A 23,796-nucleotide genomic window follows, 5' to 3' on the forward strand; every position below is an offset into this window, starting at 1 on the left:
GTTCATGTCCCCGACCAGACCTAAATATGGACTTCTACTTGGAAAGATCCGAGTTCACCTCCTGCCCTGCCGTGGTGCCCTTGAGCAAGGCACCGGACATCCCCCTTCCCCCATCACTCCCATTGCTCCCCGGGCGCTGTACAATAGCTGCCCACTGCTCCTAGTACTAGACTCCTGGTTAAAAGCAGAGAACACATTTCACTGTGTCACATGTGAGACCATTAAAGAGTGTTTCATCCCTCCCAATTATATTCTCAAACAGTAGGTAGTCACTTTAAATCTTTCCCTCTGAACATTTTAAAAAGTGATTCACAATATGTTTCTATGACCAAGGACCAGTCAGTGCTCCTTTGCTTCACGGTAGAAATGTACACTTCCATTTAGATTGTGATCATATTGTTAGATGCCATTGAGCATCCTTGCTTTCTGTAAACTGTCAACTCTGGCCGTTAGCCTGGGCTCCCTGCGGCGTGTGTGACTGAAGATTTGCGAACTCTCCACCACAGGGAGGCGGGCCCTCAGACCTGCAGTGCAACGCGGCACCACGCCAGCCTGTGCCGGGCCCCCACCACAGCCCTGTCCAAAACCCTTAATCAAAAGGGACACTCTCTCCACTTGGTTCCCCGATGAAAAGGAAGCTGTTGGCCCATGCAGCGCACCTTGGCAGCTCCACAGATACAAACCCAGATTGGTCTAATCTCCTCCACAGTGCGAGGACATTGGAGAGGAGGCCTGTGATACAATCTGCATTTTCCAGCAGGTAATTGAAGCTTTGAGGTTGGGTTGATGTTTCCTGCTGTCGTCTCCTAGAAACAGGGTCTGTTTGTCACTTCCATCAGACGTTGAATCAAGGCGCTAAATGAATGTCAGAAGGAAAATTACTGTAATTTCCCTTCTCGAAATTGATGGTAGCATTGTACCCCAATGTTAAGGTAAACTTTCGCAGCCTGCTGTGCAATTTCACTGCAAAATACACCACATGTGTCTAATTTAATTTAACACTTGTCGTTGTCAATTTGAATTAACCAAGGATATCATTTCCAATATGGTGCTATAAAAGTAGAAGTTCAGGTTTATAGAAGTTTTTGTATTGAACTTTTATAGTTTTACCCGTATATGTAATAGGGCATTATTAATGACTAAGATGATTTGATTATCAAAAGGGTTGGTGATTGTCTAAACCCAAAACATCTACTGAAAGATTTAGCTTAAAGGGGCCCTGTTATAATAGTACAGCTCCTTCATTAAGACAATCTTAATATACATCAACAAACTATTACAAAAAATACAGAGCCATTTTCAAATACTCATTACTTACTCTGCAAAAAACCCAATTGTATTCACATAAAAATAGATTAACAACAAATGTGTTAAAGTTAAGTCATATTTACACATTTAGGGATCCATTTCTACATTTACGCGATGCTTCCTGTCAACCAATGTGCGTTTGTGTGAATGTTAATTTGATGAATTTGCTGTTCATCAGAACATTTGACAAGAATCAGAAAGCTAAGGGAAACCCAAATGCCCAAAGATAAAAAAAAAAAACATTTGCTGTGCTCAGCTTTCTTAATCTGAGCGTTTAATTGAAAGAGATAAATTCCTCAGATTCATTAATAAATGTAACACTGGCTTATTCAAGATAAGGCTGTTATGCTAATATCCACAAGCTCATGCAGCAAATAAGAGAACAAACATTAAAGTAATCACATTCATACAGGAATGACAAGAGCAAGAGCTGTACAAACACTGCTGGAAAATATCTTTTTAATTAATTAACTTTCCTTCAGTCTTGAGAAGCTTTCAAACTCATTTCTGATGTGGAGAAATATTGTTCAAAGGGATCCCTGAATTTCCATGTGTGTGAAGTTGAGTTCTGATCAAGGCAAAAATAAAGAAATATATATATAGAATATTTGACAGTCGCCAAAGCTCTCTTAGTTTGTCTTCCTGGCTTTGTTAACATTAGGTACAGACGGTACCTCTCCAACCACTCACATATTTACCAAAGCAGTGATAATACTGGATCAAAACGTTTAATTAGGTCGATGTGTTCACAGGATGACTGCCAAGGCATTTTCTTCTTTGAACTTTAATTGTCAAAACACTTTTTATCTTAAAAAGCTGGGTTTTTTATGCATTGACTTCTTATTCACAACCTGAATCTTATATATTCACTGTGAGATGAGCAGGCGCCCTTTTTCCCGTAAATCTGTATAATCAGGATGTTATATATATCACCTTTTAATAAACACCTGATGGGCAGATAATAACGTTTTCAGAGGTGCAATCGTTGCTAACAATTACAAAGAACAGCCTTCTAAAATTATGTTCTAGAAACAAAAGCCGTGCTAATTTAGTTTAGAGGGAAACATGTTTTGTTACAGTTTTAAACCCGTTGTTAACTTTGTGTATTGAAACATAACTACTTAATTGTGTTTATGTGAAAAGACCGCTTGATAATGTTTAGTTAAGGATCATATTTGGGTCACAGTAAGTGTTTTTCTTTTGTTAGTTAAGAAACTGTTTACGATACTTAAAATGCTTTCTAGGCTTAGCTAACTGCCTGATGCTGTAGCTTGATGTTTAGCATACATGTGAGTGATACGTATATGGGGGCGTGTGGTGCAGTTGGTTGTGCGTAGGCGTTCGGATCAGGAGGTCACAGGTTCAAACCCCGCTGCAGTCAGCATGTCGTTGTGACCCTGGGCAAGATACTTCACCCCAAATTGCTCCTGTGGGGATTGTCCCACTAACAAGTAAGAGAATATCCTCTCATCTAACACTTTGGTAAACATTCCCAAAAAGTCAAACTAAACATTTACATTTGAATGAAATTCTTAATGAAGTACATGTTTTTGCAATACAAAGTATGTTTTGGATGGTAATCTAACATGGCTTTAAATGTTATCTATTTCCTCAAGTGTTACTTCAGTGTGATGGAGGGATTCACCTGTTTTACTTCAGCAGATGAAACTGTAGTTGTGTAACAACATAAAAACACACATTTTGAAAGTATTGCAGAGCCAGCCGACACTAAGCATATCACCTCCTTGTTGTGGGGTTCAGTCTATTATAGCCCTTAATGGCCCATCCCGGCTGTGTGAGTCTGTGCCAGCTTAACAATGCCTTTGAGCTGAGTCAGGGGCTGTCTGGGCCCGTGCCCAATAACTCTGGTTCACTATTTTATAGCCAGTTTACGGCAACATTGCTTAAGACTGCATGCCGCATGAATTTGGTCATCATACATTCCAGGCACACGTAAACACCTGGAAACTGTCCCGGCCTTCAGCATTGTTTATGCTTCCGATTTTCCATACCTGGCAGCTGGCTCTCTTTGTTGTATTAGAAACAGAGATGGAATCATTAATGTGTGGCCAAATCTGCCACGTGTGCTTACACCAATGTGTGATGATTGAATTCATATCACAGCATGTGCAGGTACTCAAGTCTTAGGCGAGTAAGAATTACAAAAAAAGATTTGTGCTGCATTCTTTGGGCGAGGTGAGAGGAGTCATTATCTGCAGAAAACACATTCCCAGAGAGGCAGTGAAGAGAGGCTTCAAAAGGATACTTTATTTACGCAATCCAGACACATTGCAGAAAATAGGGAGAAGCGTGCAGGGAGACTCTCTGGGAGGCCGCTATGGCAAGCTGCTTAGGTAACTGCATTAGACAACCAAACATCAAAGCCTTAAATATTCACGGGGCCTCAGATGGCGAGAAATGTACAACATTGATTATTCCTCCTTGGGCAAACACCCAGAATACAAGCACGTGGCAGAGTGAGGAAAAGAAGGAGCGCTTGGCAAATTGCACTGGTCCAAGATGAAATGGTAAAATGATGATGAGTGTTTCCATGGAGAGAAATGGTGTGACTGCAGATCAAAATGGAATCACCTCTCTGGCAGGCTTTTACCAGTAAAACCAATTCGCTATCCACAACTGTCACCAGTGACAGTATTCATATTGTGCTCTCCTCCCACATTAGGTGCCATTTCAAAGCAAACTGCTCAACGAGGTGTCTGAGGCTGTGATGAAGCAGAAAAGAGCACACAAGAAGGAGCCACCATATCCGAGACAAATGGGGAAAAAGGAGTCCGTGGAAGTTCTCCGGATCTTTCGGTAGGAATATCTGGTGATGAATTGCTAACCTTGTTTCCTAAACTCTGCTCCTTTACAGCAGCTTCATCACTATGCAGCTCTATCTCCATACATCTAACTCCCCGCCTGATTTATCGGAGGCTATGGCTGAGTCGCTAGACCTTGCTTCAAACGCTAAAACACTTTGTGCACAAGTACACATGCTAACATACACGGCGCGGTGAAAGATACATTTGTAAGATGGATGAATTTTGCACATTTGAATTGCAAAAACATCCAGACACCTATTACAAGGATTTGCTTGACAAAAACATATTTTTGAAGAAATTCCTCTGCATCCAGTCACAAGTATACACGCTTTGCTTTAATTGACACACGAATGATGATTGATTAGTTCAATCTCAGCCTCCATACCAACAGACTGACCTTTCTTCAGCTGTTAAATATTCATGTGTCCTTATTGTGGAGGTCCCTTCAGGATAAACCCACATCAATAAGAGGAATTTAGTCTGGTATTAATGGCAAAGGGATTTTGGACATTATTCATGGCTCTGAAAGTCTTTGAAATGGCTGTGATCCACAGTTAATATGTGTATTACGACCATCTGCTTAAGATTCGCAATCCCAGAAAGCTTGTGTCGCCCACTCATAAAGCTGTGTGTCCTGTCCTGTGGCCGACTATTTAAAATGCACCGTGCGTGTGTGGATTTCTTCTGAGGATAACAGCAGCCCTAATGTACAATCTAAGGAGATTGTTCTGTAGGCATTAAAAGATCCCATCTGATAGAAAAGAGTTGAAACCATTTCAGACAAAGCTTAGCGTGAGCCCCAGACCCGGCACAAGAGGTGCACTAACAGAGGTTATTCCCTTATCTTTGTGGCCAAAGCTCTTGGGCAAAGCACCCCTCCTGGCATTTAAAACACATGTCTGCGATAACATCATTGGTTCTTTTCTCCCTCCCTCTGGCCTCTAGAGAGAATCTCCGAGCATCTCTAAATGTCACGTTAAGTGCTTCTCTCGTCCCACACTGACACAAAAACGAGCTGTTCGCTGAATACAAAGAAGGCACGTACTGGATGGTTGCCATAGCTCAAAGCGAGCGACAGTTATCTTCCCTTTCCTGCGCTCTCCCTCATTTGTTCAAACTGTCAAAAGTAACATTTAGTTTCTAATAGGGCTACCAGAAGGACATGACTTCCACTCGCAGCCCTACATTTGAATGCTAAATAAAGCACAATAGATGGCTGCTAGGAAGGTTGGTATTAACATGAAAGTAACTCACACTAATACACTTCTTCCTGTATTGCAGGTGAAAGCAGTTTAAGCAGTGCGCTAATTGTCCTGTAACTTAATACTGAGAGGGAAATATAATTAGACGCTTTAAGCAAGCAACCAGGGGAGCAATGGTGTAGAAATGATGCCTCTCTTAAATGTCAAAACAAGTGGGTTTTTTCTTCAGCTGCGCCTGATAAAGTGTGAGATTAAATTCATCCTATTGGTTTCCTGTTAATAACAGCTTCGGCAGTGTTTAACATCATTTACATGTATATACATTATTGTATTGGGATTGGAGCAGACAAACCTCAGAGACAGATATCTATCCTATGATGATCGTTGCTCGCCCCTCTACTGTATATCACGCAAGCTTTAATAACCCTGCCTTCGTGTCTCGCTGCTCAGTAATGCAGTAGAACATTTTAGTTTGGGGAACAAGTTGAAGGAAGGAGATCAAAATGGCTACCATGTGAAAAATGTTGATTCTCCTGGAGGAAATGTGCATGGTTTGGTACTCTCTTACAACACGGTCTGAGTTAAGTTTCCTACCCATGTGCGCATTCATCACACAATCATCTCTCCACATATTCTGCATTTCCTGGGTTCCACCTAAGGATCCTGCTGCTGCCCTGATTCGCCTGGACCTGGAGCTCAGTGGGAGGACGAGAGAAAACCAGTGCGGTCCTCGTCATTTGTCTGCTATATATAATTCTTTGGTGCTGGTACCTCTTCTGACCTGTGCAACACTCATAGGGGACAATGAAAGGAATCGGTGGGTTGCTTCTCTCTCTCTCCCCCCCCCCTCTGTATCGCTCTTTAATCTCTCCTTCCCACAAGGCTGATTCACCACTTGTGACCCCTGCGGCTGCCTCGTTGGAAATAGACAACAAAGTGTCTGAGATGAAAACCGGTGGGCAGTTGTAGGCTGGATGCCGCTCGGCTTGAAGTTGGTGCGGCAGTGGTGAGGGTCCTGCTGAGCTGGCACTTTGTTTGTCTGGATTCTAGTCGTGTATACTAAAATCCATGGAGCTGACATGCACCCTTATCTGCAATCCTGTCTTATTTTACAGTAAATTAGTTACCTTTGTTTCTGTTGGATTAGTATTAGAAACCTCCTGTAGCAATCAATGAAGCAGCATTTCTCTCTTGCTCAACTTGCTTTTTTAATGTTAAAAGATAAAAGTCTCTTTATTTGAATGCACCCTTCCATGATAACGAACTGCATGTGCACACGGATGAAAAAACCCAGCTGTATCAAGGTTTCTTTTCACCTTTACAGCATCAAAACATCTCTGGATGCTTATCTGAGAGCAGGAACACAGTGAGAATAACTGTGCACAGAGCCTCAGTATGCACAGTGGTCTAGATCCATCTCGTCCTCTGCAGGGGAAGATAAGAACCTCCTTCATGAATAAAGATTCGGCATCCTCTCCTCTCTTTGTTCAATGTGTACTTGTTCCAGCGGCCATTATTTATAGTCCCACTAAGGCCCGGAGTGGTGAGAGTGGGTCTCATGGGGGATAGGGAAGTGGAGCCACAGCTACCTATAGCGGGAAAGATATACCACCTCACCCCCGCTGAGAACTTCACGCAGGAAATGAACTCGTAAATCAAGCAGTAAATTGAGTGTAGGGCTGTGCTTACTCATCTCAAGAGGTCCGCTCCTCTTCCTCCACACACCCCTGCTCCTTTTTACTGCATGACTAATGCAACTTCTCTGCCCGCGCGTGTGTCTCTTGCTGTGGTAAACGCTTATCAAAAAAGTGTGGATTTTATTTTTCAAGTAAACATCATGGCTCCGGCCTGCTGCAGTGGAAGGAAGAAACAAGCAGATCATCATGCATATTGTCCTACAGCTGAACTTCGCCTCATTGTGATGTGCTGCTTGTCTTTACAGTGAACGCGGCCCCCCCCCTCAGGCTATCCTGCCAGTCACAGGACCTGTTCGCAGGAATTAAAATCTCTATTTATCAGGACTCGACTGAAGCTGTCTGGGGACTGGCCGAGGAAATGGCTTCTCCCAGCAGTGGGACTCTGACGGAGGGTTCAACATGCTGAGACGTGCCCATGCAGGCTGTTTCTTGTCAGCTTGTGTGATTAAAAAGAAAAAACCCATCTTCACTCTTTCCTTCACTTTGTTTTAGTGCTGAGCCAGCGCCTGCGTTGCCCTGAATGCGAATCAATCTTTAATTTTATGCTTAAAAAGAAACATCCAAAGAACAATTTGGGACTGGTCCTTGAATACAAGCAGCAGCAGTGTGTGCGTGCTCGGACATTAGTGTGTGTGGATGTTCCCCGCTGATTTTGCTGCCCATTAAAGTGGGGAGTGTGTCACCTCCTGCAGATGCTCTCCATCACAGCAGCAGTAGGCAGCATTTCTTCTGACACTGAGGGAAGACAGGAGGGAGGAACGGCCATCACTCCTCCATATAATACTAGTCTGCAGAGCTCAGATCAGATCTCTACTGACCTCCGTTGGTGACTAAATGTACATAGTGGCTGCTACAGCCATGAATGCTGTACTTTTCACACTCCCATCTGACATCATCAGACATTTTGATTAGCTCATTTTTAAAGTGGGGCCTACATTTTGAAAACAAAATTAGGGCTCCTTTTCCCCCCAACTAGTCACATTCTTTCATATCAATAATCGTTTTAGGGCCATGAGGGGTCAGATTATCCAATATTTCACAAAGAAGTGCATTTTTTTTTTACGGCGGCTGTATCATATGGTTCAAACCTTTTGTGTTTCCTGTGTTTTTCCGTGATAGCAAATAGATGTGATTAGTTTTCTCAAGATCACAAGTAATTTGTGTGATCGGCTCGAAATAACAAATGCTGTTATTCTGAGATAATGAGATACTACAGCTGTTACATTTCATGAAACATTGTGTTCTTGTGAAATGGAAACGAATGTCATTATCTCAAGGAAATTAAAGTCTTATTTGTTATTTCAAGATAAATTAACGAAGGAATTTTTTGTATTAACTTGTTATCACATGAAAACGGATAAAATAGGGCTTTTTGGTCCTTAACTTTGACTTTTTCTGAAGTAGCCTGCGTTTTGCTGATAACACTTATTTAATTAAGATCACAAATTCAGGACTTTAAATAGTGATAATTTATTTTTGTATCACTTGTGTAAATTAGGGTCCGAGTCATTTACCCATCTTTAAAGTAGTGCCAGCAGGGGTTGTTATGATTCGGTCAAGCACACTTATTATGATTAATAATATTACAATATCAGAGACTACCCTGCAGTAAACTAAGTCATAAAAACTAGCTGCACCTTTACCAGCTTTAATGCATCAATAAATATAATCAAAACATATCATATTCTGAAATGGACCAATCTGAGTACTTTTACTTTTGGTACATTAAGTATATTTTGATGCAAATACATTTGTACTTTTTGTTGAGTAACATTTCAATGCAAGAATTTTAGTTGTAGAGAGTATTCATAGACTCTTGTTTTTTTTATTTTTACCGAAGTACAAGATCTAAAACACATTTCCCATGATGATTCAATAAAACGTTTAACCACAAGAGGGAGCTCGTGCCAAAGTGTTTTCAAATCTTCCCTTTCATCCCTCTCGAGCTGTGTTGATGGTTGTTTCCACACGTGCTATGCTTTCAACGTTGTAATCACATTTTATTCAGCTTTCAGACTTTCCCTCCGTGAAGTTGGGAGCCTCTTCAACCCAGACCCCTTCATCCCGGTGTTCAGACTCCCCGTTTCTCCATTTCAAAGCCCAGAGGTCTGCTTCTCCCTTCCCCCCTCCTTCTGCGAGCTGCGTCAAGTCGACTCAACAACACTCCCCCAACACCACCGGAAGTGAGCCGATTTGCACTCAAAGTAAAGGTTGGGCATGATTTTCTTTTCATCATAGTATTTTCCAAAGTTCAGGATCATAACTTTAACTACTAAATAATTGTTTGTGATAGGTGATTGACTCAATAAATAGTCCTTCTTTGCAAACCTCAAACAAAACACATTTTAGAATTCATTACATTACATTGCATTTAGCTGACCCTTTTATCCAAAGCGACTTACAATAAGTGCATTCGACCAGGAAGATACAAACTTGAAGAAAACAGAATCATATAAGTACATCAGGTTTCAGAGAGCCAAAACATTTCAAGTAGGCTACTACTCAACTGGCTTTAGATAAGCCAGTCCTTTATCAGTATATAAGTGCTTTGTTTAGAAATTATTTGTTAGTAATTATATATGTAATGTCCTGATAATTCTAAGGAAGAATTCTTAATAAATGCTTCACCTCAAACCACATTATCACAGCTAGTCCCACACTTTTTTATTGTTTAAATTATTTAAGAGTTATTCAACGTTATAGGTATAAGGTTTTCAAGACACGTGTGTCTGCTTTGCAATTGTCCATTATTAGCTATGAATTAAACGCCTCACTGAATGTTATTTAAGAACTCTTTGTTTTATTTTAAGGTATTCACCGGAAGTTCATGCTTGTATCACAGTTAGCTTTGAGGCTCCCTCTTTTTTGCAAGCAGCGATTTAGGAATGTGGAGACCAGCATCTACGTCACCCTCAAAACGCCTGGGGTCCCGTCGTAAAAAAAACGTTTCTAGAGGCTGTAACATAAGAAAACAAACCCTCAGGTAAGTCTTTTCAATAAAGTCCTGGAAAATACATCTTAAACTGTGATATACACATCTGTTGGTGATGTATAAAGTTTTAGCTTCGCTGTTTAAAGTTTTTGCCGAACACCGTTCACTAGAACATGTCCGTTAGCTAAGAATTGGTTTGAAATGCATGAGCCGTTATAAGTGCTTAACCTTCCTGGCATTTTGTGAACGGTTTTATACTTTACATTAGCATTAAAGTGTTGGAAATGCATTTTTAATAGTTGCTCAGACAAGTTCAAGCATGTGTGCAATTGTTAAGTTGAGGTCAAGCAAGGGGATAAACAGCCTGCCCCAACATGAGAGAGATTATCGGCGTTCGCAGTTGGCAAGGAAACCATTGCCGTAAAAACCTCCTCGTGCTCATTCGCAGGTACATTAGTTTTTCACACAGATTCAGTCAAGTGAGGGGCTTTCAGACGCATTGCTGTGTTTCCCACAGGACACAGCCCATCTCCCACACACTGTAAGGAAACATTTGCTGATTGCAGCCAGTGTTTTGATAACACTTTTCTCCACAGGGACGCTCGTCTCTGTCTCCATGGTAACTTGCCCCGGCGCGACTGCTTGCAAAGGGGGCGGAACCGGAGAGGAACGACGGTGCTTCTATTTCTTTCTCCCCCGTGAAGGCACAACCAGTCGATGATGGTAAGGAGAGCACGGCGTCAGGACGGCGACAGCATCATAGGTAGATTGGGATGGAATCGGCAGTGGTGGAATCTGCTGTTTTACCTTGCCAACACACACCAGATGCTGTATATTCTCTGAATCTCTTTCTTATGGCTGCTGATATGAAATGAGGTTTATATATTCTTTAACTGGCTATTCAAAATCTCTGCCCTTTGTTTCAGCCATTTCACGACGGAGCATACTACCCCTTCACCGGTGACACCCAAGGGACCCACTCATCAGCAGGGATCCCTTCCCTCCTGAATTCCCCTCTCAGCCACCCCTCTGTAAACGGCCACTCTGCTCCTGCACCCAGCATGACTCCGTCCAGCGGAGCCTCCATCAACCTGCCTTTCAAGTTCCGTCCTCGCAGGGAGAGCGTGGACTGGCGGCGGATCAATGCTGTGGACATCGACCTGGTAGTGAGCCAGCTGGATGTAGACGCCCTGCAAGAGCACATCAGCGGCGTTACCTTCTGCAGCTTGGACGGGGAGCGGTGTCAGCGCTGCCAGAGCCCCGTGGACCCAGCTCTAATCAAGCTCTTGCGGCTGGCCCAGCTCACAGTGGAGTGGCTCCTCCACTGCCAGGAGTTTCTCACCCTCAACCTGCGAGCGGCCGAGGAGAGGCTGGCGGCCGCTGCCAGCGATCGAGAGCAGCTGCTGGCTCAGCAGAATAAGCATGAGGAGAAGGTGAAGACCCTGACCACCGAGCTCAAGCAGAGGAAGAAGCTGATTCGCAACCAGCAGTCCCTGATCCCGCCCAGAATAATCAGTGGACAGAAGGTACCGCTGACACTAAACGCTCACTCTGGGGGTTATCGGTTACCATTTGCATTTCACATATGTTTGGCAAGCAGCTCCATCACCCCCACCCCCATCGCTCCTCCTCCTCAGGGCCCCCAGTCTGTCATTGTTCCCAAGATCTATTCACAGCTTCGGCTGCTTTGTGCATTCAGGGTTTGGAGGGAAAAAATAGAAAAGGTGACAATTTATTGGTGTTGAAATGGTTGCTATGTAATGTAAAAGCTGCCATAGCTGCCTTGTTGTGGGGAGGTTTTAATAAGCTTATTTTGGGAAGAATAGGATTTAGAGCTGCAGAACAGATGGTGTCATATGGTGGCAATTAGTTGTTTTTTTAATCCACTTACAATAGGGTGAGTAGTCAAGACACCGTCTGACATCTCCCCCACCCTCTTATAAACATGACTTGTAGATAATTTAGTGTTGTTGAATACATATAGTTTCTGTTACAAAGCTCACTTACCATTAAGTTATTTATAGCACAAATCAAAAACCCTTCTTTGGTCTTCAAGTGTACCTGACCTATCCAAGCGGTTACCAACGCAACAGATATAGTGTGTCATGACAGCATGTGGTTGCTAGGTGTGTGTAGAAGCTCAGCTAACAGAGGTGGTTCAATAATTGATAGAGAGGTTATGTGTTTGTGCTTTGAGGACATAACTTGCTTATCATGTGTTAGCACTACAAAAACACACACATAGCGCTCAAGGCTAATTTAATTCAGCTCCCGATTTCCACAGTTATTCCAAACCCTAATGTAATCAATTAAAGAGTTACTCATCGCGGCACACTTTTCCATGTCGTGTGACTGGCTTTGGATCTTGGGGGCCATATGGTGTGGCAAGATATCAGTAGCAGCAGGTTTAACATTGAATGAAGTCACAGGCACAATGAGATGCTTAGGTTAATGTAGCGTGTGATGTGTAGAACATAGCGTCTACTCTAGTAGTGAATTGTCAGTGAGCTGGAGTGTTGGGACGCCTGCCTCGGGGAACAAATCAACATCACTCACGCTATCTGTCTGTTAGGAAACATGCCTACAGTCAGCGGACCATCCTGAAAGAGATTCCTCGTCAGCTCTGCCCCAAACCTCTTCCATTCATTCAATCCTCCCTTAATGACACACACTCTGTAGTTTACCTCTTAGGAATTATTAGCAAGTCGTAGTTCAAAATATATCTATCTAAAATGTGACGCGTTGGATTGTTAGCAAACATGTGTTTACAATACTTAAACTACATTTTCTTGTAGTTCATGGTCACATTTCTTCCCGTTATACGGTAATACATGAATGTATTTTCTCCGTGTCTTTTAGTGTCCACATTGTGATAAATCCTTCCTCAATTCCACGTTTCTTCAGAATCACATGCAGCGTCGCCACCCTGGCGAGTATGAGACCGGTGAGTGGAGCAGTCATAAAGGTTTACGGAGACCTTAAGAATAGAGACAGGGAGAGAATTATTATACAGTAAATAAAAAAAACAGGTAGGAGTCAGGTAAATCACAAGCATTACACATGTTAAGGATGGGGCAAGACCATTTATTTGTATATATATCTGTTGTAAATTGAAGGTAGAACATGGAATATTCCTGCACATCACAATGTTGTACAATACCTTTCTTTTACATCCTTCCAGATTTGCGTTCAGAGAGTGAGAAGAAGTCTCTGAATGAAAGCCTCCGAGCGGAGATCAACAGTCTGAAGGAGCAGGTCGATCAGCAGCAACAGGACTTGCAAGCCAAAATAGTTCAGGTAGGAAAGCCTGACCTTTGGGAAGGATCTGAACAATTGACCTTTTCCAAATGTATCTGTCTTTCGGGCTGTTGGCCACACTCTCCAGTAAAACAACAAAATAATCATACTTTGGGTTTCTACTTTTGTAGTAACAGAGTTCTTTTATGTTGCTGTGATTCCAGGAGAAAGAGCAGCAGTCCATGCAAAAGGAGCTGCTGAGAGAGCTGGAGCGCTTTAAGGCCGAGGAGATGGCGCGCATGGACAGAAAGATAGACGACAGCAGGGACGGCATTCGCAGGGAGATGGAATTCCTTTACACACGAAATATACAGGCTCTAAATGTATGAAAGGGACTCTTGGATAATGACTTCTTCGTGGTGTTCATTTGGTCTTCAGGATGTCATTTATTCATACCTGTTTTTTCATCAGGAAGTAAATCAGAATCATACGGCTAAGCATGAAATACCACCAAGCCCTGTGCAACCGCAGCCAGAGAGAGGTCTGGACAACTACAAAGAGATGCAGACGCAAGCCATACACAAGCTGGAACATCAGATGAAGAAACAGGTCAGTGGGGAGAGGAGACACGCTTTGAAACAGTTGTTTGAGTACACTAAAAAGACAAATGTTCTATTCTAGGAGAAAAAGTGGGGATCCAAGCTGGAGGAAGTCAAGTCCCTGCACGAGTCTGAAAAGAACAAGGTAGGTCTTATTCAAATGAGGGATGCATCGGCCTATGTAAGCCCTGTTTTCTCTTTGGGGAAAATAAGGTGACATGTACTCATAACACTAGCCAATGTGTTCTACCGAGCTATTTGACATGCAAAGGTCACGTTAAATGTCATATAAGGAGCAAAATCTAACAGCTGACCTTCATTTCAAGAGATTGGCTAACCGACTGAGGCAATCTAACATAGCTTTGAAGTTATTCACGGTGATCTGCTCCGTGTGTTGATGAAAAGTGAGCGCACAGTCTCTGTTCATCCTTAATCTTCATGCCCCTTTAGAAGCATCAACTAAAAGCTTGTTTTGTATATTTATTACAAACCGGCTTTTGTAAAATACACTTTATTGGGGAGTTTGTGCTCATTCAAAGTTAGTGTAAAGAAGGGCTGAAAGGTTGTTCATATTCTCTAATAATTCATTATTGTCCTTGGTAAAAAAAAAAGAAGGGAATCGACCACAAAAAAATCGCCAACTAAAATATTACAATAAAAACATATTTAGAAAGCTTAAATTAGAAAATAAGAATCCATAAAAAGCATCTCGTTTGATCCACCTTGCAGTTGCTGAACGAGCTGAGCAGACTGCAGTCGTCGGTGTCGGAGCAGCAGGAGAGCCGCCAGAGGCTGCAGCAAGACCTGGGGAGGAGGCTGCAGGACAAGGAGCACACCATCAAGGCTCAGAGGGACCAGGTCAGCACTCCATCACACTCACACAGCCAACACCCCCCCCCCCCCCCCCCCCCCGCACTGTGATTATGTCGGGGGAGGAAGTGAGGCGGAGGGTCAGCCCTCGTTCAGGATATCCTCTATTAGCTTCACGGGCTCCGATCGTATTGTACTGAGACATGAAGATACTGTACACGTGACAGGAAGCTGGTGATTCTCCTGGAATAGATCCACATTTTCCCACGAGTGAAGTGTGTCACAGAACACACAAAATACAAATATGAAACTGAGAATAATCGGAACCCCTTTAAGTGAACTTACCAAAATGTCAACGGAGGGCACTCAGAGGGCACATAGATCAACAGTTTAAAGCTTTTCATTTGATGCAGTTGGAAATGTTGGCTTAGCAGGAACTTAACCCAGATCTTAATGAATATAACCAAGCCAAAAGAAGAATGATTGTTTTCTTTATGCATGGTGTAACAAGTGGTACTTCTTTCCAACTTACAGATAAGGAATTTCTCCTCAAATCCACCCACAAAAATAGTGGAAGTACCAGGTATAAACTCCTTTACTTTGAATCATAAAAGTCTTAACTTAAGTGCGTGTATGATATTCATCATGTTCTCTGTTTTCCAGTCATCCTCAGTGCACCAGCCCCGGACCCTAAACCAAAGAGAGTTGTACTGGGTAAGTTAGTAAAAACCAGCTTTCATGAGAAAAAACAAAGGTCACACCCAGAGAAGCCGAGCATGTGCTTTCATGCATGAATGATAGACAAAGCAAACTGTCCCCACATTTACCCCCTTCTTTTATAAAGACACATGTTAACTGACTCCCTCACCTTTATTGACCTTCAAACGTCACGTGGTGTCCAATTAGAGGAGCCCGCGTCGGCTCCTAAGCTGGATCCTATACAGGAGCTGTCAGAGGAGGAGAAAGGTAAAACAGGCAGTCAAAGCTACACAGCCGGCCGACCGCATGCTGTCTGCATGGATGCATCAGTCTGTTGGAGAAGCAAGCTTGTTGTCTGTGACTTTCATCGGCGCTTGCTCAGAACTCGTGACCATTACATCCATCCGTCATCTTGTTCGTGGCAAATGGACTTGTAGACGTTCTCCTCTTCTGCCTGCCCCACCCATCCAGCAATACAAGCGTTTGGCATTTAGCTTGCTGTGACAGTTGGCAAATGCATGTTCATTCATTCGGCCTCTCTCTCTGCTGCCTGTAAGTTGAGCCTGATTTCTCATAAATGGCTGATTAAGTGATCTTTCCTTCACAGACTCGAGCAGCTTCTCTGAGAGGAGGCCGGTGGAGAAGAAGTCTGAGCCGCTACCGGAGAAGAGACAGAGAGTGAACATCAGCGCTCTGAAGAGGAACCCCAACCTTAAGAAGGAGATGAGGCCAGAGCTGGAGCAGGCTGTCATGGAGAAGCTGGAGAACCTGGGAGTCAAGCCTGTAAGTGCACACTCTCAAGCAGCGCTGGGGACACTTTTGATTACATAGTTGGCTGGGTTCATCGATATGGCAAACAATGGGGCATGGGTGTTAGCTGTTTTTGAATGTTTTTATTTTGGAAGTTCATCCTCAGCTCTTATAATAAATTCTGTAGCCCCATACAGAAATCTTTTAGCACCAAGATGTCCTCATTGAAACCCACATTAAACTCCACCACTATTAGGTGCTTTCCAATTTGTAAATGTTTCTGTTCTTCCAGCAGATTGAGCCAGTTTCTCATGTGTGTCGTATAGGTCCATCACCTGCTATGCTGCTGTATTATTAGTTTGATGCAATGCATTAGAATCAATGTTGTTGCTGATATCCCAGAATGTGAGAAAAGGGTCTCCCTATCATACAGATCATAATTGCAGTTTTGTGTGTGTTTTTGTCTTAACTGTAATATTATGTAAACAACTGTCAAATGAAGGGTTAGAATTCAAAAAAAGAAATGACCATTTGGTAGTTAGGATCAGGACTGATGTTTTAAGTTTTAACTCGGTGAAGATAGAAAAAAAAATAATAATATTATTTTCCAGTAATTTCTGACACTTTGGTCCTCTAAAGAAGACAGAGCTACTATTTAAAAAGGGATGCACAAGGCTAAAACAAGTATTGTACACAAATAAAAGTTTAGGAAGGTCGAACTTTTAATCTACTTGTTTTGTAACCATTGCTTATACTTGTGTCTTCTTCTCAGGAGCAGAGTGGTCTAAAGGACAAAGAGCTTAGTTCCATCTTGGCCAAGGCGCATTCAAAGCGGGAGAGCGCCGCGAAGGGGATGCCTCACTACTGGGGCTATCGGGAGGAGATCAGCAGCACTGTGGAGCAGAGGGTGGCCCGTCAGAGGAGAGGCAGTGACCCTGCTGCAGTGTCCCAGCCCAGAGCCAGACAGCCAGTTCAAGGTGAGTCATGGAGAAGCCTCTAAGCACATGAGATCATCTCTCTAAGATCTTACTCGGCCCACAGACCAATAATAACCTCACGGAGAAGTTCAGCTTCCTGTTGTTAGCCACTTTTGCATTAGTGCCTTGTATTTGGTTTGAAAATCATGCAGACGTGCCCCGAGACAGCTGTCCGAAAACAGCTGACACTAACCACGTCGCCACAACACTATGAAAAAAACAAACGGACGCAACCCAAAGGGGAAACGCCCCTTAAGCCTAGCAGGGAAATCCCTTTACGAAGGCGTATCAAACAGCAGAATGTTACCTTCTGATTGGCACACAAAACACAAAAGACTAGGGATGTAATGATATACCGAATATCGCGGTATCGCGGTAAATAAACGTCACAATACCGTAGTGAGACCGCGATTAAAAAAAATATTTATTAAAAAAAATATTATTATTTTTTAAACACTTTTTTTTGTTTTAAACCTTTATTTAACCAGGTGGTCCCATTGAGATCATCGATTTCTTTTTCAAGAGAGACCTGTCCAACATGGCAGCAAGTAGATTACAACATGAACATAAAACAGATAACACAAAAGGACATGGTATTTACAGGGTACATGTACATACCTAGAGACATTGACAAGTACCAACAGTATATTTATATCTGGCCCTGTCAATAAGCCTCACCTTCTTGGCAAAAACTGTATTGTTTTTGAAGTGGTGGAGAGACCATGCACAGTTTGACCCACTGCTTCCACCCATGGCCAAAGCATATCTCTCCGTCCCACTGAGGTGGCGTTAGGCTTTTTCGCTGTCCGTCATTTTGACAGACAGGATCGTAAAATATCCGTCATAATCCCTTATTACCCGTCGGGTCTGCACAGTTCACGAGAGAGCACGCTCGTGAACTGTCAACGGGGGGCGGTGTTATGCCGTGTGTGCATGCACCTCGCGGCAGCGCGCACAGCGTAAAGCAAAACCTCCCAGACATGTATTGATCTGTACGGCAAAGTACGGTTTGGAAACTATATCATTTCCTTTTGGAGGGCATGCATAACACGGCATAACACCAGAGCCTCGCTGCGGGGAAACGTTGGCGCTGTTCCGGGTTTGTTCTAATCTGTCAAAATGACAGACTGCTTTCAGATTTTTCCGTCATTGTTAAATAAAATATTCGGTTAGCGCGACCACTGCTGTCCCGTCAGTACCAAGCGAGAGAGTTGTTTCCAGAGCAGGGGATATTGTAAATGCCCAAACATCCCAGCTTATAAATACCTGGAAATGTGGACATTCTCATATTCCTAAAAACCTGACTGATGATGCTGAGTGAGTGACTAGTGAGTTTGAGTTGAGTTACTTGAAAAACTAAAGTGAAACTTGATTTATTTTATTGCAGGGTCTGATTATTAAATGTCCTTGTTTATTTGTGAGATGCAGGGGCATAAAGAAAATGCCTACTTTGTTTGGTAGTACCAGTAGGTACAAAAACACTGGTTTTCTTGTTCCAGTCTGTTACTGTCATTTTGTTTTTGACACTTTAAAATACTGCTATCCTACTAAAATGCTGTAAAAATCAGATTTATTATGTAATGAAGAAACATTTTCCGAGTAAAAAAAAAGTTTATTGAAAAAATAAAATTTGAATATTTTTTTTTTCCTTTATTATTCAATATCGCGATAAATACCGTACCGTGGACTTGTTATTGCAATATTATCGTACCGTGAGTTTTTGGTATCGTTACATCCCTACAAAAGACATGATGTGTCCCCCAGTGGCTGGACCACATCAACTAATCAGCTGTTCAACAACACCATGTGCTCTGGGCACTACACAAACTTTTAACCAAACTTTCTACAAAATAACCCGTCGGACGAGCCACCATGTTATGCCCTGGCTCAAAAGGCCACAACAAAGTGGGAGACACACCATATCAACAGTTAATAAAATATGTTTATTGAAGCAAACAATTCAAATTAACCAAATTAATGAAGTGCAAAAATGAGTAAAGCATGAGGTGTGGACGTCAGTGGTGTAAATGCAGGGTGAGGGTTGCATGGACGTGTATGTGTGAGGGTGTTGAGGTGCACAAAGTAAAGCAACTAAAGTAACAAACAGCATACTCAACAGAACCGGGTGCCTGTAGGAAAAAGCAGAGAGAGACAGAAAGGAGCAGAGAGGCTTTAGTAGCTGCAGGGCACCAGACACAGGTGCCCTGAGTTACTGCAATGAAGGCTGGGCACAGCACAGCCACACCCTCTCCAGATGAACCCACAGGGGCATCACCGTGTGTATGTCTTATACTGTCTGTCTAATCGGTTGTTAACCACCACATAAGCCGCCTTGAGCTCTGGCAAAGTGCCCGCGTCTGATCCGCTAACTCTGTTTACATAAAGCGTTTTTGTCTCTGTGTAGTGGTGCAGATCCGGCCTCGATCCAGCAGCCTGCCCTCCAGAGATACACAAGTGATGTCAAAACCTGCAGTCAAACAGTCCAAGACCCCCCAGCCAGCACCGAGGACCAAGACCACCACCCAACCCAAGACATCTACACCCAACACCAAGAGCACTCTGAAGACGTTCGCATCGAAGTAAAAACTGTGTAAAACATGGAAAGGCTTCTTGTAGTTTTACATCAATGTCTGAGAGAGTAATTAGAGAGCTGTGGGAGGAGGTGACATTCCATGAATAAAACCAAACTTTCAAGATTACGTTTGTACATTTAGAAAAGAACAATTTGATATGACCTAAGACTATAAATCATTTAGCCATTCTTTAACTCTAACCCGAACCCATTTATAATGAGCTAGTCTGAGTCTGGACTAAAGAGTAGAAGGAAGAATAAGGTATGATTTAATATTTTATACAATTTAATAATTTGTTTCTGTGATTATTTAGGACCCCTCCTTTCAGTTCCGATGCTGAATCAGAAGGAGAGGACACAGACATGGAGGAGGAACCGCCCAAAAAAACGCAGAGGGGCAAATCCCCACAGCCCAGACTAAACCTGACCCAGATCAGAGCCAGTCCGGTCCAGTCAGGTCAGGCTCCGTCCAGGACCTCATTCTCCTCCAACCCCCCGCAGACCAGGGGGTCGGGGGGCGGTGTCACCAAGACCACAGTCACAAAGATAGAGAGCGATGAGGAGGACGAGTGGTCGGACGCCAGCGAGCTGCAGCAGATCGACCCCAAACGCCTACAGAGTTTCAAAGATCAGAACGGAAACGTGGAAAAGAGAAACGTTGGCAAAGGTGGCTTTATTCCCAGTCAGTTTAAACCATACAGCAAATGAATGATAACTTTACTATGAAATCATTCAATTGGGACATTTAGCATTGGGCTTCTCTTGACCATTTATTGATTTGCATTATATTTCTATCGCAAAAGTTAATATTGCGATAACAATATACTTTCGATATATTGTGCAGCTCTCATTTCTTTAAATGTCTTTTTTTTAGAGAACAAAATCAGTGAGTTGGCCAGAAAAATGGAGAAGCAGTTTGCAGAGCGATCTCTAAAGAAACCAGCAGGGGGCGTCAGCATCCTCCCGGAGAGGAAGGATGAGGTTCAGGAGCTCACGGTGAGAATCACTCTAATTAGACCCTCCAGAAAAACGCAGGCAAAAATCCTTGATTATGCGATTTAAATATGCGGGGTTTTTATGTGATTTTATGCGGTGAAATTGCGGGAAGTTGCGAAATATGCGGAAAGTCGCGAAATATGCGGGAAAAAATTATAAATGTTTTTTTTAAATATTGGGCTGTCTTATTTATTCTCTCTCACACACAACCTGCCGCTAACGTTAAACCCCTGTACTATTCAATTGAACACATTCAATGTTTATTTATTGTAAAAGCAATTGGGCTATTTTAATCTCACACACACACCCTCTTCCCCCCCCCCCCACACACACACACACACACACACACTTCTCCCCGCCTCATTCTGTTTTCATTTACTCGTTCGCTATCTGATCAGCTTTAATCTTGTAGGCTACTCACCTCGTTTCTTGTAGCCCTCGAAAGGGTTTTGGAGGTTGATGCCTGGGTGAACGTGAGTTGTTTGGCTTTCTTGTCCGCAGCAGCAGAAAGCATTTTCAAATGTTTGAATGAATCAAAGTGGGTCGTCACCCTCGATTTTCACTTATGCTCCAACACACAGTTGCACGGGGTGCAGAATAGTTTCCCCCCACTTTTTGCCCGGTCTTTAGTAGAATTGTTCGTCGGTAAATGAGATGGATTAGATTTTTTCATCTTGGTGTTTTCTATATCGTGTGAGCTCCACACGTTGACTCTATACAGTGTTGTTTACATTCTGTGATGCGCGAGCTGATGACGTCACGTCAAGACTAGTTAACTTTTTTTTTTCTCAACTTTGTGTGGAATAATGCGGGGATTATGCGGCCTTTTAAAAATCTGCGCCATTTTGCTGATTATGCGGTAAATTCTGCGATCGCAGAATCGCGCTTTTCTGGAGGGTCTATCTAATGGAACCTCAGTGTAACCCTTTGGTCTACTGGATGTTGGGGATAACGTGTGTGTGTGTGTGTGTGTGTGTGTGTGTGTGTGTGTGTGTGTGTGTGTGTGTGTGTGTGTGTGTGTGTGTGTGTGTGTGTGTGTGTGTGTGTGTGTGTGTGTGTGTGTGTGTGTGTGTGTGTGTGTGTGTGTGTGTGTGTGTGTGTGTGTGTGTGTGTGTGTGTGTGTGTGTGTGTGTGTGTGTGTGTGTGTGTGGCCACAGTACACAGATCTAGAGGAGAGCAGTGATTGGCTGGGATCCTCCTTAGAGGACAGGCTGGAGATGTCTAAACCTGCTCAGAGCGCCGCACCAACGAGGAAGAGCCTGGACTCACCCAGCACCAGCGTCTGGGGGACATCTACAGGAAAGGCTCCCAAATCAGGTCAGTCCCACAAAAAAGTGCCCATAGAGGTTTCTCCCGTGATGTTTGGTGGGGAATGGACATCCTGGAGGAGCTGTGAGCTAACTCTAACATTTGAACTTGGCTTGTTTCTCTCTCCTCAGTACTGAAATCCTTCCTCTTGTTGAAATATATAGACTAGGGCTGTCATTCGATTAACATTTTTAATTGCGATTAATCGTGTGATGTCCGTAAAGTTCAAATAATTTTTGTATCTGTTCTAAAAGTACCTTAGAGGAATATTTTTCAAGTTTTTAATACTCTTGTCAACATATGAGTGGACAAATATGCTTTATGCAAATGTTTGTTTATTATCATTGGAACAATGACAAAATATTTTCCTGAATATTCTCAACACAACAACCTGGAACCTCTCTCTCTCTCTCTCACTCTCTCCCAACCCTGTGTACTTCTCTGCACTGAGCCAGTTGCTCAAACAGACAAGCCTGTTTACAGTTGTCGGTGAAATGCCTCTCCTCTGTCTTAATAACAGTCAAAGCATGAGACTGAAGTTCCCACTGTGGGTCAAAATAATGCGCTGTGATGTGCAGTCGACACGTTGGATGCGATCCGAATGATCTCACACAGTCCCTCGTCCTCCATAATGTTAAGCTGTAGCCCCCCATTTAGCTATCGCTGTTGTTGTCCCGGCGTCTCCCCGGCAAACTTTCAAGCGTGGTCTGCCACAAGCGAGCGGCAGGAGCGGGGCTGTCAGCATCAGCTGTGTGCTTGGCTTGCTGTTTAAAAAACCTTTTCTTGTATCCATATCTGTCGCTAGAATCTCCCACCATCCAACTATCAACAACAACGTCCAGCCTTTGGGCCCTGAAAGAACGGGGCGGGCCGAGGACAAATACACATGCGTTAATCGCACGCTAAAATAATTAGTGGCGAATTTTTTTTAAAGGGTTATTAACGCATTAACTTGACAGCCCTCATATAGACACAAATGACCAGAATCCTAGAGTGTATCAGAAGGATACTTGAAACTGGATAAAAGCCATTACAGTCAAGTAAATCAAGCACACCTTGATTTTAAACTACAGATTTGTATTGGGATTAAAAACAAAGGTTAACACAATTTTAGATACCTTAATGCAAAACATTTTTGTACTATTCTTTTTACACACCTTATGAACTTCGTAGTAGGATGGATAAATGCAGGTTTATAATATTCAATGATGATTATTTTGGACTTCTCCCATTTGTAACGCAGTACAGTAAAAACAGCTGTCTTGTGCCCCGCAGGTCTGACTGAAGCAGGAACAGGAAGTACCCTGAAGAGCAGCCTGTGCTCCCTCAGTGACATCAGCGACTCGGAGGACTTTAGCAATAAATACAAATAACACTACAGCTGATCAGGTGAGATAGCTCTACGCCAAGCACAGACACAAAGACCTCAACTCCTCTGACACCATGGCCATATGTTATACTGTTATTCTATGGAAGCTATAATAGAGATGAAGCAATATATAATGGGACTTTGTAATAAAACATTCAACGAGTCTAAACATATTAGATTACAGCTTTAACTGACTTCTCATTTTCACCCTCACCTTGTGCCAATCTTTGCTTGCCTTAGACCTTTTCAGTGTTCAGCATTAAATACCGTTTTTTCCTCTTTTGATATATATAACTAACACTCCAAATGAGATGCTGTACTGTATTTAGTTTGTATGACATTTTGTAAATCAAATTTGATAATGCTTCATGTGTCAAATGGAGCGATGAAATGTGATTTTGTATAGAAAATATTTAAACCAGCAATAAAAGATTTCTCTGTAGAATCAATCCTTTCTGACTTATTAAACAATATAGGCATGTAATGAATGTTATTTTTTTCAAACTAAAATGTAT

At 42.7% G+C, this 23,796-nt stretch overlaps 1 protein-coding gene across 5 annotated transcripts in view; it reads left to right on the plus strand.

The window, feature by feature from the left end:
• Positions 1-23,726, plus strand: part of dzip1 (DAZ interacting zinc finger protein 1) — a 40,852-nt gene extending 17,126 nt beyond the window's left edge. The window contains exons 2-21 of one of the 5 annotated variants that reach the window (XM_079669305.1): positions 3,992-4,125; positions 9,041-9,242; positions 9,843-10,015; positions 10,561-10,687; positions 10,891-11,490; positions 12,824-12,908; positions 13,146-13,261; positions 13,426-13,584; positions 13,673-13,810; positions 13,883-13,945; positions 14,530-14,658; positions 15,145-15,193; positions 15,274-15,324; positions 15,917-16,092; positions 16,832-17,036; positions 19,441-19,615; positions 19,923-20,275; positions 20,483-20,604; positions 21,762-21,921; positions 23,188-23,726. In XM_079669305.1, the coding sequence (XP_079525431.1) occupies positions 10,682-10,687; positions 10,891-11,490; positions 12,824-12,908; positions 13,146-13,261; positions 13,426-13,584; positions 13,673-13,810; positions 13,883-13,945; positions 14,530-14,658; positions 15,145-15,193; positions 15,274-15,324; positions 15,917-16,092; positions 16,832-17,036; positions 19,441-19,615; positions 19,923-20,275; positions 20,483-20,604; positions 21,762-21,921; positions 23,188-23,285 (2,685 nt within the window). In that variant the 5' untranslated portion in view covers positions 3,992-4,125; positions 9,041-9,242; positions 9,843-10,015; positions 10,561-10,681 and the 3' untranslated portion in view covers positions 23,286-23,726. Of the gene's footprint in view, positions 1-3,991; positions 4,126-9,040; positions 9,243-9,595; positions 10,016-10,560; positions 10,728-10,890; positions 11,491-12,823; positions 12,909-13,145; positions 13,262-13,425; positions 13,585-13,672; positions 13,811-13,882; positions 13,946-14,529; positions 14,659-15,144; positions 15,194-15,273; positions 15,325-15,916; positions 16,093-16,831; positions 17,037-19,440; positions 19,616-19,922; positions 20,276-20,482; positions 20,605-21,761; positions 21,922-23,187 lie in introns of those variants that run through there. The other 4 variants (XM_079669308.1, XM_079669306.1, XM_079669307.1 and 1 more) reach the window with 4 other exon arrangements.
• The last annotated feature ends 70 nt before the right edge of the window (positions 23,727-23,796 follow it).

This window comes from Notothenia rossii (assembly GCF_949606895.1).
Source record: "Notothenia rossii genome assembly, chromosome: 3".
NCBI lineage: Eukaryota > Metazoa > Chordata > Actinopteri > Perciformes > Nototheniidae > Notothenia > Notothenia rossii.